We start from the raw sequence: 16,160 nt of genomic DNA on the forward strand, positions 1-16,160 counted from the left end.
ACAAGTTGGTTTTTAATTCTTATGGGGTGTGGGCTCCAGTATTGGGTGTTTAATGTCTTATAAAAAGGTTATTAAATAATTAAAATACGAGGTATTTATTCTTATAGTGTACATTGTGTTCTGGTTTATATGTTTACAATCTTCTCCATATCTTTATCACTAGCCTGATCATACATTATAATATATAAATAATATGGACTACAATTGCTCCTCTTCGATTTGCAAATCAGCAGAATAGACGTACATGTCCCTACGCCTGGCAAAGAGCAGCTCCTGTCGCTTGGGATGAGTGGCCAGCGAGTGAACAACACCGCCATTATCACCTGAAAAGAAAGCAATCCCTTAATTCCAAAAGTTTCAATGCAAAACACAACCTCCTTACTAATCCGAATACGTTGCAGAACTTTGCCTTCAAGCAGGTCCCAAATCAGAGCATCACCGTCACTGGATCCAGACACAATGTGAGCATCGTTGGCCAGTATTCCGCATTCGATGTGATAGTCATCGGCCCGATGGCCCTTGTACTCGGAGAGCAAACCTCCAGTCTCGCAGTCGAGCAGTCGCACCACACTATCCTGACAGCCAGCCACCAGGCACTGTTCGTCACGCGTCTGACTCAGATAGGTGATGGGTTCGCCTACCTTGTCGCAGGTGAGTTCACCCACACGGATGTCGTAGGTCCGAACACAACCGTCCAGGGAGGCAGCATAGATCTTGTTCTCGTTGGTTAGCACAGTGGTGATGCAATCGCGTGCCTCTTTCATCACCTGGACGGGATCGAGGCGTCGTGTTCGAATGTCCCAGCATATGACAGCGTTGTCCCGACCTCCGGAAATAGCCACCGTAGAGTCCTCGTTGAAGCAGACGCAGCGCACACCACCGGCATGGCCACGCAGGCGTCTAACGGGGGTTCCTAACCAATACAATTGACTTATTTATATTAATCATGTGCTTTAAGCTGGAGTCTCTCACCTGTGGACACGTCCCAGTAGATGATGCTCTTGTCCAGGCTGGCCGAAACGATGTAGCTGCTGTCACAGCTGCCCGCCGCATCCGTCACCTCGTCCGCATGTCCACCGTAGGTTTTTAGGAGTAGTCCCGAGACCGGATTCCACAGCTTAATCTTCTTGTCAGAGCCACAGCTCAAGCAATAGGTGCCATCAACTAAGAAAATTGCAATAAATATTATAATTAACCGGAATTTTATTGGATACAAATTGAGACTTAATTATTGAAGTTCTAAGGTTAAAGTGAAGTCCTATTCACACACCATTATAGCGCACTGCACGAACTGCTCCTTGTTTGCAGTCAATTGTTGTTTTAACATTAAAATTGGCAAAAACCGGCATGCTATTTTATTGAAAATAAACACGAAATGAAAACAATGAAACAGTGTGACCACATTATGTTTGTATTTTGTATTACATATCGATAGGCAGTTATTGTTATATCGATAGTGCATAGGTAATGGCTCCAAATATGAAATTTAAATCTTGTATCTTGCCGTTTATTATAACTTTTTAGGGCATTTGAATTTTAGTCCGAAGTTTGAGATGCAGTGCACGAGTAATTTCTCTATGTCTCTCTCTCATTAACTCAATCTGTTTCGATATGTCTATTTCTCACTGTGTGCCTCTGTGTGTAGAGCTAACTTTCTCTCTATCTCTCTCTGCCTAACTTTCTTTATATCTCTTTCTCTGTAGCGCTCTCGCGCTCCCGATATCACATTCTCTGCTACTCTCTTTGCTTGGAGAGTATAAATACGGGCACTGCTGCCGCACCGAGCTCAGTCTATACGTGGTCTTCTACCTGTTTGGATCTAAAGTGATGGTGTGGTGATAGTGATTACCCTTCGATCCCAAAAATATCTCTTGGCCAATGCAAATACAATATTGTTACAAACCATTGTACATTTCTATTTGTATTTTTTACTTTTTATAATTTTTTTTATCTACATTTAAAATTTTTCTTTTGTTTATAAATTAATTAATTAAACTGAAATTGCGTCCGTAATAAACTGCAAAGATATAGCCAAAACTCACCAAGGAACTGAAACGAATTCCTTAGTGCCACATTATATCGTATGATGGAATTATGCAGAGGTCTTGCGATATTACTAACATCATGTATGAAGTTGGTTTGAGTACCTTTAGAAAACTTTCTTAGGGTCGATTTTTTAACCTTCTTCTTCTTCTTCTTCATAATTGTCTTCTTTGTTCCTCTGATCTTTTTGTCATTTGCTGCAGATTCTTCAACATTAGTTTTGCTCTGTTGCCTAGAAATCCTATTCGCAATTCTTTCCGACCGTCTTAAGCCACTGATCCCGGAATTTAGATTTAGATTCATGTGCGCCACTGGCTGATGATCCACCTCCATGGGTTCAATTGCGTTAATATCAAATGGGTTAGCTTGATTTTGATTTTGACCCGTCTGTTCATGGGAATTAGCAGAGTTCTGTGAGCTTCCAAGGGCTACTCTTGGGAACAAGCGGACTATTCTTTGATCAGTTGTGGACTTTCTTAAAACTGGCGGCATTTTTGTAAATATTCATATGAAATATACATTTGAGAATTGTGGTAAATATTTCCAAAGCTATGTAATTGTGAGAGAGTCTATGACTGAATGAGTGCTGACAAACCTGTCCTTTATGTCTTATATTTACATATATATAAAAGCCTCCTTTGGAATCGATAGGAAAAGCAAAAAGTTATTTAATAATTTTCCCAATTTGTAAACTGTTTTGAATCACAGGCCAACGTTACAAGTTTCGAACTCGGCCACTTAAAATTAGTTTTACAACACTTATCGATAGCTTTGGACCATTTAAGGTGTGTACACACTGACATCAGCAAAGTAATGGAACTTGCAAAAACTAATAAAAAATAAGGAACAATTGTTAATTCTGTTTTAAAGCTATAGCTATTGTAAACCTTCTTTCGTTTTTTTTAATAGCAAACAATTCCAATAGTGTTTTTATAGAGAAAACAATCGATAGTGCAATCGAGAGTGGCATCGACTGTTTGCCAGCTCTATTACACCCCCACCCCCCATTGAATAACGTAAACACAACACAACGCAATTATATCGTCGGAATTTTACCTGGTTTTCACCTGGCGCGTCGCGCATCTAAACCACCTTAATTAGCACCCAAATTGCAGCGGAAATAATGCTTAAACTAAATCGTATCAAATTCGCCGAGATACTTTGGGATTTCGGGTCGACAAGTGCAACTGCGTGTCAAGTGGAAATCCGCTGAAGGGGGTGGCGGGCAGTAGCACCAGCAGCAGCGGCAGCAGAGACAAGACCAAAAACAAAAACAAGTGACGATTGAAAGGTGCGAGAAACTCACCTGCCCCCCGTGCGCCCGATTACTGATGACGTGGATGGCGAAGGACACAGGATATATACATTATTTTTCGCAGCAACTGCACAACTGCACATGCATGTGCATGCATACACATACACTCACTCCCGCACACACACACACACTCACACATGTGCAAGCACATGCAGAAAACCAGTTGTTTGTCGTTTTGCTTTTGTTGTTGTTGCAAATAAGAAGTGCAAGTGAAGCGCAGCAGCAAAAATCCTGCTCTTAAGTACAAACCAAAAAGGCGAAAAAAAATATAAGCAAAAAGGGCCGAAGGTGCGCGACAACGACAAAAAGTTGTTTGTCAACTTGTTGCCAATGTTGCAGCCACAAAGTGGCTGGCTGTACAAACGGCAGCAGCAGCAGCACCACCACCAACAGCCAATCGCCAGTGGCCATTGTGCATCCAACAAATCCAGGCGAAAGGCCAGCAGCAGCAGGAGGATAATAACGAGCTCGTTATCGGGCTAGGAACAGGTGGAAAAAAGGCGTAAGCTCTGCAATAATTTGATTTCCTTGAATTCTCATTAATTTCCGTTCTTTCCATCACCAAACTTAGATTTAGGCTAGTAACATGTGGCAAATCTAAGCAGGATTCCCAAGAGTTACTCGGGTAAGTCGCAACACATTTCAATGGAGACCCTTTCTTAATTGGGAAATCAAAAGGAAATTCGCTCTAAACAGGAGAAAACTTAAAAGTCCTAAGCAAGCTGCTTTCTTTGCAGATTATATATTTAAAGAAAATCTCATAAAGAGGCTAAAAACAGGACGAAAAGATAAGCAAGGCTTTTAAGCTACATATTTGGGTAAGTTTGTACTCCGTTCCTTAAATTCAAAGATTTTTAAAACCTCTATTTCAATTTATTCAGATACACAAAAAAGGCCGATTAAGGATAAAAGAAAAGAGTCAAGAAAAAAGATATCAGGCTTACAATTTATCACAATAAAACGAGGAAAGCATTTACGGAATATCATAGAAATTCGCACAAGTAAAAGTAAGTGGAAAACTAAATATAAATACAAATCTTTATAATAATTCAACCTATTCTTATTAGGCATTTGAAGCTTGACACTTCAGTTCAAATCTACTCGGAAGGATCTTAAGCGCACTAACAAATAGCGGCTTTAGTATATCACCGTCCCCCACAAGAACCATGTCGACGATTACTAGAAGTGCCAGTGCGAGTCCCATGGCTCTAAATGGCATTATCGATGCCAGCTTGTTCCCGCTAAAGTCCACATCCGATGTGGTCAATCTCTTTCGGCGTGCTTTAACCTCTGGAATCGAGCCTGATCTAACGCTACTCTCCATTGTGGTTGGCTACATTGAGCTATCGCTGACAACGGGAGAGGCTGCTGCACAGGCCGCTCAGGCGGCAGCCGCCGCCGCCGCTACTGCGGCAGCAGGTGACATCAGTCAGGCGGCGACAGGTGTGTGTTTAACCAATCATCATTTACCGGTCGCGTTTACAGTTAACCGTATATCGAAAAGGGGAAAACCAGTTAAAACGGAAGTGAGGAAACGCGTTTAAAGGGCTCTTGTTTAGGTTTAAACTGAAGAGCACTCCTTCATTTAAAGGGGGAATTCCTTGACTCATTATCATATATCAAAGATATTTTGGTTATTTTTCATATAACGTTAAACGCTTTCTGCCGAACTTGTTTTTTTATATACATAAATAATCCTTATTAAACCTTATTAAGCACCACTAACTTTATATATTTCCCTCTCAATTAATACAGGTGGAAATGATGTCATCATGGGCAACAGCGTTCCCTTTCCGGTAGTGACACACGAACTGATCGCCGGACTATATAAGAAGTTCCAAACTATACTGTCCGTGGTTGAAAAACCAAAGCCACATCGCCAGGCCACCCGCGAGGTAATCAAGAAGGTATCGGACGTGATCTGGAACTCGCTGATCCGGAGCAGCTACAAGGATCGGGCCCACCTGCAGAACCTCTACAGCTACCTGTCCGGCAACAAATTGGATTGCTTTGGCGTTGCCCTGGCTGTAGTCGCGGGTTGCCAGTTGCTTGGCTATAAGGATGTGCGCCTGGCCATTTCGGAGGATCACGCCTGGGTAGTGTTCGGCCAGAAGCGAGTGGAGACCATCGAGGTGACGTGGCACGGCAAAGGAAGTGAGGATAAGCGGGGTCAGGACATACGACCCGGAATCGAATCTGGATCATGGCTCTACTTGGGCGGACTGGCGGTGATCTGTGAACGAGGAATGGAAGTGGCGGCTATTTGTGCAGCTTTAAACATTTCGCTGACCTCAAACAGTGACTGCGTGGAAGTGGCCGAGTTGCAGCAGCAGCTTCTGTGGTTGCTATACGACCTGGGACATCTCAAGCGCTATCCCATGGCCCTGGGTACACTCGGGGAGCTAGAGGAGATTCATCGCACCCATCCGAGCATCAGTTGTGAGCAGCTTTACCGCGAGGCAATCGATTCGGCGAGAACCCACTATCGCAATCACCACGTCTATCCGTATACCTACCAGGGAAACTACTACAATCGATTGCTAAAGTATAGGGACGCCTTTGCCGCGTGGGCGAATGCGGCGGATGTGATTCGTTTGTATACGTACCAGTGCCGGGATGACGAGGAAATCTACAAGGAGTTGCTGGACATTGCCAACGAGCTGATACCGTATGTAATGAAAACCGAGAGTTCTGGCCACTCGGCAAGAAGTATTCTGCGAGATGCTGAAGTTTTTGCCAATCTGCTGCGATTCTACGATGGCATTTGTCAATGGGAAGAGGACAGTTTAACGCCCATCCTGCATATTGGTTGGGCTAAGCCGCTTGTGAATAATATCACCAAGTTTGACTATGACATCAGGTCCCAGGTGGTTATAAAGTTGCCCGAGGATCTTGAAGCGGAACAGGCCAAGGCCGAACAAGAGGCTAAGGAGTCCAGGGAGGCAGCTGTGGGCTCTTCAGAGGCGACAGAGGGAATTACCAATAACAATACGGTAGTTAAAAAGGAAGAGGTAAGTCTTTAAAGCGTAATTATTTATTTAAACTAAAAGCAATATGTTTCTTACTCCTTGCAGAAAACAAAGAACTCGGAGTTGCCCACAACTTTGGCCGATCTAACAGCCGCATGTGGCGAGAAGATTCTTAATCCTGACTTTCTGCTACAGGGTGGCGGCCAGCCCTTTGCCGATCAGAAACAACATCAACAACAATCTTCTGGTGGAGGCGATGTCGACGCAACAGAGTCCCACAACAACAATAACAATATTAGCAAGAGCAATAATAACAATCATAATACGGACAAAAAGGAGGCTACAATAAACACAACAAGCAATGAAAGTGGAAACTCTGTCCAGTTACCAGTTTCCAGCGACTCTCGCACCGCCCAACATCAAGCTCAAGTGCAAGATAAGCCGCCACAGCATCGAGAAGCTAAACCCGAGGACAAAAGCGACGATTATGATCCATTCGAGATAATGCTCAAGAAACCCGTGATCACATTGTACAGCCAGAAGATGAAAGGCCTGAAGGATCTGTTGTTGGCCGAGAAGCTCAATACACACGCCATTTCGCTTCAAGTTACCGCCCAGTCTGTGGCCTCGAGAAAAGTTCGCGGAGTGGAGAAGCACTCGGCCACGATTTCGGCCACAATTACAGCAATTTCTTCGAGTTCCGGCGGTGATAGTCTTCTGAGTGGAGTTGGAGGCGCCAGTGGAGGAGGAGGGGTGAGTGGAGCAAGTGCCACTGGAAGATCATCATCGCCAGGAGGTGATTCTATAGCCGCTTCACGTCCTAAACGAACGCGTCGCGAGTAAATCTTGTTGTTGGGATAAATTCCTTATTAATCATAGGGGTGGCTTGATATCATTCGATGTGAAAACATACAGAAGCACAAATTAGGCTTTTGACTAAAGATTAATTGATGTTTTAAGAATTTTTTATTGTCGAAAACAACTCCAACCAAAATTTTGAGTAGATATAGTCGAGAGAGTGAGTTATCTATTACTTTTCTTTGAAAAACTTATTTAAAATATTGAAAAAAATCAAGAAATAATCAAGTCACCCCAAAAAAGTAACCAAGTGTATATCTATGTAATGTATAGATATATATCCTATCCATATTTTTGATGTTTGGTGTGTATTTATGTAGTTTGTAAGTCCAAAAATGAACGTTAGAGAACGCCTAGCGTTTTAAAAAGAAAAGAAAACAAAAAAAAAGTATAACATGTCCCCACAAACACACACGAAATAATAAGTTATGCTAAGTATTTATAAAACGTATTTTTTAGAGCTGTTATATCTTTTCCTTTTTCGTATTTATTGCCACAACTATGTATGTTTTTTACCCTCCAACCTTTTTTTTTTAAATTATCGTTTAAGCGAAACTTTATTGGTGCTCCCTCTTCGAAAACGAAAAACAGAGAGAAATAAGATCAGTCTCTGTTTTAGATTAGATTGGAAATGAAAAGATTTAATCGATATGGAAAATAGAAACTGAACTTGGTATATTTATGTATTTACTTTAAAGCATTTTATTGAGGCTAAGCTGTTTGATTTAACTCTATTTACACCTATGTATATCCTGTAATATTTAAGAAAATGCAAAAACTTTGTTACTACTTTTGACTTGAAGTTAAACATACAAACAACAACCCGAATGGTAAACAAAAGAAATACATATTTAACACTTCCTCTATATATGTGATACAACACTTTTTCTAGAAAAGCTTTCATATTATATCTTATAAAAACTAAATAGAATTATTCACTCTCCACAAACACAAACTGTAAGCGATGAAAAGGGAGCATAAAATCAGATCAGAGGCCTTATAATAACAAGCTGCTAAAGCCCATTCATTTGAAAAATAGAAGGTCAAACCAAATAGTAGTATGGCGTTATAAGGTATTATTATAAGGTCTTTGGTCTGACAAAAGTCTCTTATTTATCCCAAAACCAGTCCAATATATGACCTATAACTTGTCACCCCATTTAAGTAGCTACAACAATTATGAACAAACTCGGAGCTTGTAACAAATTGTTAAATGATGATAATAATTGCATTGAATTTAATTTGATTTTTGTGCGAAGACAGAGATAGAGAAAGGGAGAGAGCAACTGTGATGAATAATAATGTATAGAAGAGAAGAGAAATGAGATGTGAAGGTTTTGAGCCCGAGACAACACACAAATCTGAAAAAAATAACAAATATTACTAATCAAGTGTATATGGTGTTTTATTCCTCATATATAACATTAGCAGACTTAAAAGCAAACAAAACAAAAAATCAAAACCAACTATTTAATTATGTAGATTTGCAAGCAGCAGCAACTAAATATGTTAAACGTTGAACTACAGTTATATATGTATAAACATAAATGTAAACTCTAGATACTTAAACAAACAACAACAAGAACAACAACCACAAAGGAACATATATATATATTTTGGCATACAAAATTTTTAACATTAAGTGAGAGAAGTATTAAGAAAGATTTTTTATTTTCATTACATTTTTGGACAGCACGAAATCCAACAGGAAAAACCGAAAGTTCGCTATGCAATAAATCAAAAGGCAACGCAACAAACAGCAACAATATGCAAAACCTATAAACATTTATCACATAACATATATATATATATATTTATTAATGTTAAAGTAAACTACCATTTTTGCTCTAATTGTTTAAAATAGCCAACCAGCAACAACAGCAGTTAAATATTGAATGTAGCCCAAAATCCAAAATGCTCAAAATAATCCTTTTAGCTTCGAAAGTCAAGTAATAGCCAACAGTAAAAATGTTAAACAAATCATTAAATGCTTAAAACAACAAAAACAAATGTTTGTGTCTTTTATGAATGTGGGAAATATTTAATTTAATTGGGTAAAGGGTTAAACATAGTAGTTATTTTTTAACTTGGAATTAGTTTATAAAAGCTAAGTATAAAGAAAAATGCTGACTATTTTGATAAAAATTACATTATTGTGAAAGAATTTGATTAGATTCGTAAATGGTTTAAGGTAATTAATGATTCTAAATTTAAATTAGTTAAAATAAAAATAAAAATTGAATTTGGGCGGGATATTCACTTACTTACAAGTTTTCGAGTTCTATTTTTTTAAGAAGTATATTTAAATTTTTTTATTTAAGAAAATATATTGTTTATATAGTGCGAAGAATTTATTTTTTAGGGAATTGGTATAGCCAAATGATAAACCATTTAAAATTCTATAGATTTCAAACGCCACAGCAGTGTGACCAGGTTTGACATTTACTCGGTCTTTTCATGTTTTTTTGTGTGATTTTTTCGTTGTGTTGTGACAGCCACACTACAAGTGACTAGGCATCATTTCGGCACAAAAAAAACAGCGTCAAACTTAAAAATCTCCTTCAATTAATCTGAAAACAAACGAAATGTCTGGACCGGAGAAAGAAAAGGAGAAGGAAAAGGAGGAGACCAACAACAAAAGTGAGGACTTGGGTCTTCTGGAGGAGGACGACGAATTCGAAGAGTTTCCCGCAGAAGGTGAGCATTGCTGGTTCATTGGAAAATTGCGGTGTCTCACGTTTCGCATTTTTGTTGCAGATTTCAAAGTCGGGGATGATGAGGAGGACCTGAATGTGTGGGAGGACAACTGGGACGACGACAACGTGGAGGACGACTTCAGCCAGCAGCTGAAGGCGCATCTCGAGAGCAAGAAGATGGAGACGTAGTAGTTACCCGGCACCCCCCTCCGTTCAGTCCTAACCAATAAAAAAACGAGCTGAGCTGTTTGCAGTTTTAGAATAAAATCCGTATAATTAGTGCTAACCTAATGCCACTTGCTGTTTTCGCCGAGGATGATCTCGAGATTCTCACACAAAATGCCGCGAATGTGTTCCTGTTTTTCGATCTGCTCGGCCAGAGTCTCATTCTCGTTCTGCAGTTCCTTAACCGTCTTATCCCGGCCTTTGATATCAGTCTCCCGCTTTTCGATTTGCTCCTGGGCATCTTTGGAGTCGGTCTTGTGTTTTTCCCTTAGTTGCTGAATCTGTTGCTTCTCATCGCGAAGCAGTTTCTTCCTTGTCTCAGCCTCCTGGAGGGTCTTTTGATTTCGAGCCTCCAGAGCGGGTAACTGCTTACGAATTGCCTCTAGTTGCTTGGTATTCTCCTTGTACTCGTCCAACTGGGAAAACAGCATCAAGGGCGTTGCCTTTTCCAGTGCCATAACGATCTTTTGGCTGGCCTCGATCTTGCTGCGCTGGCTATTAATTATCTGTTCCTTGCTGGCCAGCTCCTTTTTGCAACTCTCGACGTGCGAAGAGGTGCTCTGGATTTGCCTGTCGACCAATAGGATTCGAATTAAAATATTAAATCATTTGGTCTTAGAACAACTCACTTTTTTAGTTCCATAACTTGGTGTTCCTCCACCACCAGCTGCTCCCAGTGCGTGATGCGCTTGCTCTGTTCATTCTCCTGCTGCTCCAGGTTTTCCAAGGCGTTCTCCTGCTCGCTGGCGCTTTTCTTTAGCTGTACGAGCTTCATCTTGGACTCATGGAGCTCCGCCTTCATTTGGGCAATCTCCAGCTTGCACGCTTCCATATCCTCTGTAATGGTGGCTACCGTCTTCCTATGCTGATCCAACTCGTTCTGCTTGACTTTGACCTCGGCCAACAACGCGTCCCGGACCTTGATACCCTGTTCAACGGGTCCCAGGACATTCTTCTTGAACATTTTGTAGTATGCAAGATAGTTAAATAGATGGCCCAGGGTGTTGAGTGTCTTTTTGTTTGCTAAGAATGAAATGAGAAGGTTTAATATGTTAGCATTATAAAAGTATATGAACCCTTGATTAACTGCATACCTGGCTTGATCAAGTCCATGTAGAGGTACGTCTTGTTGGGATATGCAATCTTCACGATGCTCTCTATTTGGCGGCAGAGGCGGATCAGGAACACCCGCGTCTCCCGCGACTGATCTATGGTTTCGCTGCCCAGCTTAAAAGGTGGTTCCACTCGAAAGCCGAAGCATCGCAGATAATGAACAAAGATCTTGGTGAGAATAGCCATGCTGGGCTTGGCCAAATCGTTGTGGGTGATGATCAGGTCGGGTATAAAGTGCTTGCCCTGGGACAATATGTCTTCAATATCCAATGATACCGCCATTCTAATATTTTTATTCGTTTTACAATTCTTATGTTTAAAAATTGTTGCCCAAAATTGAATAGCTTGGCTTAGTGTGACCAAAGCCGCACAGTCTTTAAAATCCGGCGACTCATAGTTTCTAAGTCCCTTTCCAACACTTGATTTTTAGTTTAAATTTTTAAAATTAAAAAACGTTACGATAAGTATTTCATTTAACTTGGATTAAGTGGAAACTAATTGATTATGATTTATTATATATATTTTTATATACTTTGCAGTCCTTAATACGAAAAATTAGATATACGCGTCTTGCACTTACGTTGCCATGGATTTGTTTGATTTTCTCAAGTTTATGTTTGTCTTTTTGCCGTAAAAACTTAAAAAAATGGCTTCCTCCAGCGCCGTAGAAGATGAACATCTTACAGACTCGGATTTAACCGATGATGAGGGTAAAAAACTAACTCAAGTACTTCCCGAAATAGCTTCTAAGTTGTTAAGTCCTAGAGCGCAGCGTTGAACCGCGTCAGGAGGAACTACGTCCCGAGACTCCAAAGCCATCCTACAGTGACGAGGAACTACACCAGCTGGTGGGATATATACAACGAATGAGTGTCCTGAGTGGCCTGGATCACCGGGATTGGCACGAGGGAACCCTAGACATCATAAGGCGCTGGCTACTGGAGGTGAATGAGCCTCTGCTGACCGTATATTATGATCAGGATGTATTATCTGCTTGCTTGGGCATCCCCGAAACCTTCGTCTCGGATTTGAGCTACTTTCGACGGGAGCTAAACGAGATTTTCAGCGTGGAGGGATTCCATGATGAGGTCAACTTTGGCACCCTGACCAGCGATGTAGATGGTTGCATGATGGAGTTGCTGGAATGCCTCTACGTTCCTTTCTTCCGAAACTATCGCGATTGGAATAGAACGGTACGAAATCGTTTCTGCTCCAGCTTGGACAGATTCCTGGCATTCCTTACGGGAACACATCATCAGATCTCGGGAGTGGCTGTCTTGTATGTTCCCTATGTGATAAAGGAACTGGGCGCAGCACCTGTGGAGAGGCAGCTGGTCATGAGTCTGGAGGGGATTGCCTTGTATTGGACCACACAGATCCGGACTTTACTGCAGGATCGAACCCTAATGGTTCCCCATGATCTGGCCACCGTGCGGGATGAGTTTGAGTTCTGGGAATATCGGTGTAAGTTTAATATTTATAACCTTTATAAGGATAAGTCGGTTGTATATATAGATTTTTATTAACCTTTGATATTTTTCAGATGAAGTTCTTCAGGGAATCAATGACCAATTGGCCCAGTCGGATGTGCAAAAGGTATTAAAGGTTCTCCACAATGCCCACTCCGTTCACATGCCCCAAATGGATAAGCTAATTGAGCAGGCTAAACAGGAGTTACTTCAGTCCTTGTCCAACATTAAGTACCTTCGTCTGCTGATTGAACCCTGCTCCAAAATCGATTTGGCCCCAAGTCCCGATGACTTGCCCAAGCTTCTACCCAGGATTATCCATCTAATACGTTTCATTTGGTTAAATTCGGAATACTACAATACGCCGAAGCTTATAGCGGGTTTATTTAGGAATTTGAGTAACCAGATAATAAGGTAATTCAGTATCTTATATTCAAATTAAAATTTAATATAATTTTTTATGGTTCTCTACAGATTTTGCACGGAACAAACCAAAGTTGAGGAGATACTCGCGGGTAAGTCCCGCTTTGGCATCAAAATGTGTAATATGGCCATCGATAGCTGTCTGGTTTACAAGGGAATCTACAGCGAAATGTCCAAGGGTAATAATCCTGCCTGGGAGCTGGATGAGGGCATCATTTTCAACCACATCGATGCCTTTGTGGAGCGCCTAAATGATGTGATTGATATTTGTGAATCAATGATTGTGTTTGGTCGTTTGGATGAAAGTGGTAGCATACCCGAGCCCGCTTTTGGTGGCACTTGTGGCGAGGAGATGGAGAAGATATCCGCAAATGTGGAGCAACAGTTTCTGGCCACTTTGAAGCAACTGCAGGGTAGCTCCCAGGCATACATCTTGAATGTACATCGCTCGGATTGGTACGAACAGGTTGCAGATTTCCGCAGGAGCATGAAAAAACTGGAGGAAACTGTCCAGCGACTAATCTTTAATGCATTCCAACACGTGTCCAATGTGGAGGAGACCCTGGAGGCTCTGCAGGCCATGCTCTTCTACTCCTATCGCCAAAGAGGCACTCTTAGGAAGACCTATATGCGACAGGTGAGCAAATTGTGGAGGATGTTCTCCCAGGAAATGGATTCCACATCGAGAAAATTGCTGGAGGAGCGACGTCAGGAGTCGTGGTTACCCAAGTACGTGTCGAAAGCTCTAAACTATCGCATCAATTTGGAGCGCTTGACCTGGCTAAGGAATCGTCTTAAGAGCGCCGAGTGGCTGCCACCTGTTAAGGAATCCGCTCCAGCTTTGGCCAAATTCGATTCACTGCGTCATGAGTTTGACAAGGAAACGCGACAGGCCTACGAGGATTGGGTGGCCAAGTGCTGTGGTTGGTCTGGCGATCTCTGCCAGCGTTTGGATCGTTATTTGATTGTTAGAAGTAAGAAGCCTAAGGGTCTCCTTGAGTGCAATATAGATATGTCTGTCCTGGAGCTGGGCGAGCAGGCTCAGCACTTTGAGAGGCTTGGTTTTGCAATTCCTAAAACCCTGACCAAACTGTATGAAAGACATGAGATAACAAGATCCCTGTTTAATCGGGTAATTCAACTTTGCCTTAGTCACAATCAGATTCTGACTCTATTAACAGAGAGAGAACGAAAGCTATTTCGACCTTTGATCCAAGCCTGCGATCGTCAGCTGGCTCCTGGCATATTCAAGATAACCTATGGCTCTGATTTGAGTGAGGACTTCTTCGAGGATGGTAATGAGTTTATAGACAAATTTCAGGAGATTGTTTATATATTCAAGCGGGCCAATCGAGGTGTGGCCAGAAGTTGCGAGAAGATCTGTGACACCTGTCTGCTTCATTTTGCCTTTGTTGGTGCTGTGGATATATCCGTGTTCCAGCAGCAGTTGTCCAGCAGGTTGACCTCATCCGGTGATGTATTGAGAAGATACTACAGCAATATAGTGGAGCTTCTGTGTGCCTTCAGTCGGCAGTTTCAGTCGGTGGACGATGAGGTAAGTTTGATAGCTTTCTACATTCTTAAACTTTAATTTATTTAATTTCAGATATCCCCCGAGTGGATAGCTTATGTGAATGATCTGGATGACATGCTGGCCAGTTCCCTGATGACCAGTGCTCTTGGCTCCTTAACAAAGCTGTATGATGCTCTGCACTGTGATGATGATATGGCACCAGTTCCTTTAATAGTTCTCGAATCGGATGTTAAAGATGGTGGCATTATCTTCAGTCCCAACATGGATGCCATTGGTGAGATGATAAATGGCATTATCGACAGCATTCGCAGGATGTTGGATCAGTTCCCGAGATTGGGTTATAAATTAAAGCTACCCAAGGAGAAGCAGCGTCAGGGATTTGCTGCTGTTTTCCGCGAGGATCAGGAGTGCTCGGAATTAATGAGAAGCATTCAGGCGGAGATCGTGAGGCAGCGTGAGGAAATGGCTAAATATGAGGAGCATTGGAATAAACATCGTATTCTTTGGGAGACCACCGAGGGGGAATTCCGGCAACGTCTGATGTCCAGTTCCCGCACAGCTGCAGTCTTTGAGGATGGCATAGAACACTATAGTGCTTTGGCGGATAATGTGTCCTTCGAGGATGCAATCACCAATGTGTACTTCGTTCTGATCAATCAGAATGCCCTGAAGAGCACCATTCTGGATTGGATCGAAAAGTGGCAGGCAATGAATATTAAAATGTTGCTGAATCAAGCCAGCAAATGGATGAAAGGTGGGTTGTCTTACATAATATTTGTTGTAATCCTTATAGTTTCCTTTTTATAGCCACCTATTCCTATATGCAACGCAATGAGCGGAATGTAATGAAGGTTCCTCGCACTCTTCGGGAAACTGCGGCTGCAAAACAATTGCTGGAAAAACTTTTGAAGGAAGTTCCCCTATGGCATGCCGGCTTCACTCCCATGTTGGAGCTCTTTGTGCTCCTCCACAAATATAGGGTTCAGCTGTCGGAGAAGACCCACCAGCAGGTGATTGGCTTGGAATCCTCATGGCTGCATTACCTCCAAGTCTTGGGCGAAGCTGATGAAATGTTGGATAATGAGGAGAGTGAAACCCATGTGGAATTGGCTAAACATGCCGAAAAGTTCAAGTTGATATTGAAGGAATTCCTCGAGGACTTTTACTCAAAATTACCCATGAAATAAAGCTAATGCTATATAAATTAAATTCTTTAAATCCTAGTAAGGGATGCAACCCCTCACATGCATTTGCCTTAAGCTAATTATATACCATTCTCTTTTTAGAAAATGCAAATTAGATACGTAATTGATGCTTCCACATGATTGCTTTGGCTTTTTTCTTTTCATTTTTAATTAGAAAGAAAATTTGTTAAAGTAAAAAACCGCAAATAAGCTTAAATTACATAGTAATTAAGTTGGGCATTGATATGTGGTTTGGGGTAATTAATCGCTGTGCTCCAACGCCTTTGTGGGGTGTCAATTGTGGTGCGACATTGGATATAGGAAATACGGA

General features: G+C 41.6%; 5 protein-coding genes across 7 annotated transcripts; 3 read left to right on the top strand and 2 right to left on the bottom strand.

The window, feature by feature from the left end:
- Positions 1 to 9: 9 nt before the first annotated feature.
- On the bottom strand, positions 10 to 2,669 carry LOC110181191 (WD repeat domain-containing protein 83). Of its 2 annotated transcripts, none has more exons than XM_020948871.2 (4): positions 2,043 to 2,669; positions 973 to 1,164; positions 383 to 913; positions 10 to 323 (listed from the first exon to the last, which is right to left on the bottom strand). In XM_020948871.2, exons 1-4 carry the CDS (start codon positions 2,533 to 2,535, stop codon positions 199 to 201), a joined length of 1,341 nt encoding a protein of 446 aa, XP_020804530.2. In that variant the 5' UTR covers positions 2,536 to 2,669; the 3' UTR covers positions 10 to 198. The 2 variants fall into 2 exon arrangements, with proteins under 2 accessions (XP_020804530.2, XP_020804531.2); XM_020948872.2 differs by lacking the exon at positions 2,043 to 2,669 and adding an exon at positions 1,271 to 1,777.
- A 323-nt stretch (positions 2,670 to 2,992) lies between these two features.
- Mnn1 (menin 1) lies at positions 2,993 to 9,195 on the top strand. 2 transcript variants are annotated; one of them, XM_020948874.2, is made up of 8 exons: positions 2,993 to 3,860; positions 3,930 to 3,983; positions 4,096 to 4,176; positions 4,240 to 4,365; positions 4,426 to 4,801; positions 5,114 to 6,369; positions 6,433 to 7,080; positions 8,879 to 9,195. In XM_020948874.2, the coding sequence occupies exons 5-8, from the start codon at positions 4,525 to 4,527 to the stop codon at positions 9,047 to 9,049; spliced, it is 2,352 nt and encodes a 783-aa protein (XP_020804533.2). In that variant the 5' UTR covers positions 2,993 to 3,860; positions 3,930 to 3,983; positions 4,096 to 4,176; positions 4,240 to 4,365; positions 4,426 to 4,524; the 3' UTR covers positions 9,050 to 9,195. The 2 variants fall into 2 exon arrangements, with proteins under 2 accessions (XP_020804533.2, XP_020804534.2); XM_020948875.2 differs by having other exon boundaries at positions 2,995 to 3,860; positions 6,433 to 9,195.
- Positions 9,196 to 9,682: 487 nt separating this feature from the next.
- Positions 9,683 to 10,172, top strand: Sem1 (Suppressor of exocyst mutations 1). The gene is made up of 2 exons (XM_020948865.2): positions 9,683 to 9,882; positions 9,943 to 10,172. The coding sequence occupies exons 1-2, from the start codon at positions 9,771 to 9,773 to the stop codon at positions 10,068 to 10,070; spliced, it is 240 nt and encodes a 79-aa protein (XP_020804524.1). The 5' UTR covers positions 9,683 to 9,770; the 3' UTR covers positions 10,071 to 10,172.
- On the bottom strand, positions 10,129 to 11,742 carry Nuf2 (kinetochore protein Nuf2). The gene is made up of 3 exons (XM_020948864.2): positions 11,201 to 11,742; positions 10,736 to 11,129; positions 10,129 to 10,676 (listed from the first exon to the last, which is right to left on the bottom strand). Exons 1-3 carry the CDS (start codon positions 11,499 to 11,501, stop codon positions 10,169 to 10,171), a joined length of 1,203 nt encoding a protein of 400 aa, XP_020804523.2. The 5' UTR covers positions 11,502 to 11,742; the 3' UTR covers positions 10,129 to 10,168.
- On the top strand, positions 11,733 to 15,970 carry LOC110181212 (dynein axonemal heavy chain 2). The gene is made up of 6 exons (XM_020948894.2): positions 11,733 to 11,929; positions 11,985 to 12,683; positions 12,763 to 13,102; positions 13,163 to 14,666; positions 14,718 to 15,399; positions 15,453 to 15,970. Exons 1-6 carry the CDS (start codon positions 11,866 to 11,868, stop codon positions 15,830 to 15,832), a joined length of 3,669 nt encoding a protein of 1,222 aa, XP_020804553.2. The 5' UTR covers positions 11,733 to 11,865; the 3' UTR covers positions 15,833 to 15,970.
- The last annotated feature ends 190 nt before the right edge of the window (positions 15,971 to 16,160 follow it).

The sequence above is a fragment of the Drosophila serrata genome, unplaced genomic scaffold, assembly GCF_035046125.1.
Source record: "Drosophila serrata isolate PLE 108 unplaced genomic scaffold, ASM3504612v1 contig_249, whole genome shotgun sequence".
NCBI classification, from domain to species: domain Eukaryota; kingdom Metazoa; phylum Arthropoda; class Insecta; order Diptera; family Drosophilidae; genus Drosophila; species Drosophila serrata.

Bases quoted from the DNA above. Each gene is read 5' to 3' on its own strand.
- LOC110181191 (XM_020948871.2), bottom strand. From the start codon at position 2,535: ATGCCGCCAGTTTTAAGAAAGTCCACAACTGATCAAAGAATAGTCCGC. The intron at 1,165-2,042 runs GTGAGTTTTGGC...CAATTTTCTTAG, and splicing joins GAATTCGTTTCAGTTCCTTG to TTGATGGCACCTATTGCTTG. The intron at 324-382 runs GTAAGGAGGTTG...CTTTCTTTTCAG, and splicing joins TCTGCAACGTATTCGGATTA to GTGATAATGGCGGTGTTGTT.
- Mnn1 (XM_020948874.2), top strand. From the start codon at position 4,525: ATGTCGACGATTACTAGAAGTGCCAGTGCGAGTCCCATGGCTCTAAAT. The intron at 6,370-6,432 runs GTAAGTCTTTAA...TACTCCTTGCAG, and splicing joins CGGTAGTTAAAAAGGAAGAG to AAAACAAAGAACTCGGAGTT. The intron at 7,081-8,878 runs GTGAGTGGAGCA...ATTTTTGGACAG, and splicing joins GCGCCAGTGGAGGAGGAGGG to CACGAAATCCAACAGGAAAA.
- Sem1 (XM_020948865.2), top strand. From the start codon at position 9,771: ATGTCTGGACCGGAGAAAGAAAAGGAGAAGGAAAAGGAGGAGACCAAC. The intron at 9,883-9,942 runs GTGAGCATTGCT...TTTTTGTTGCAG, and splicing joins CGAAGAGTTTCCCGCAGAAG to ATTTCAAAGTCGGGGATGAT.
- Nuf2 (XM_020948864.2), bottom strand. From the start codon at position 11,501: ATGGCGGTATCATTGGATATTGAAGACATATTGTCCCAGGGCAAGCAC. The intron at 11,130-11,200 runs GTATGCAGTTAA...TTTCATTCTTAG, and splicing joins CATGGACTTGATCAAGCCAG to CAAACAAAAAGACACTCAAC. The intron at 10,677-10,735 runs GTGAGTTGTTCT...ATTGGTCGACAG, and splicing joins CAAGTTATGGAACTAAAAAA to GCAAATCCAGAGCACCTCTT.
- LOC110181212 (XM_020948894.2), top strand. From the start codon at position 11,866: ATGGCTTCCTCCAGCGCCGTAGAAGATGAACATCTTACAGACTCGGAT. The intron at 11,930-11,984 runs GTAAAAAACTAA...GTTAAGTCCTAG, and splicing joins GGATTTAACCGATGATGAGG to AGCGCAGCGTTGAACCGCGT. The intron at 14,667-14,717 runs GTAAGTTTGATA...ATTTAATTTCAG, and splicing joins TTCAGTCGGTGGACGATGAG to ATATCCCCCGAGTGGATAGC.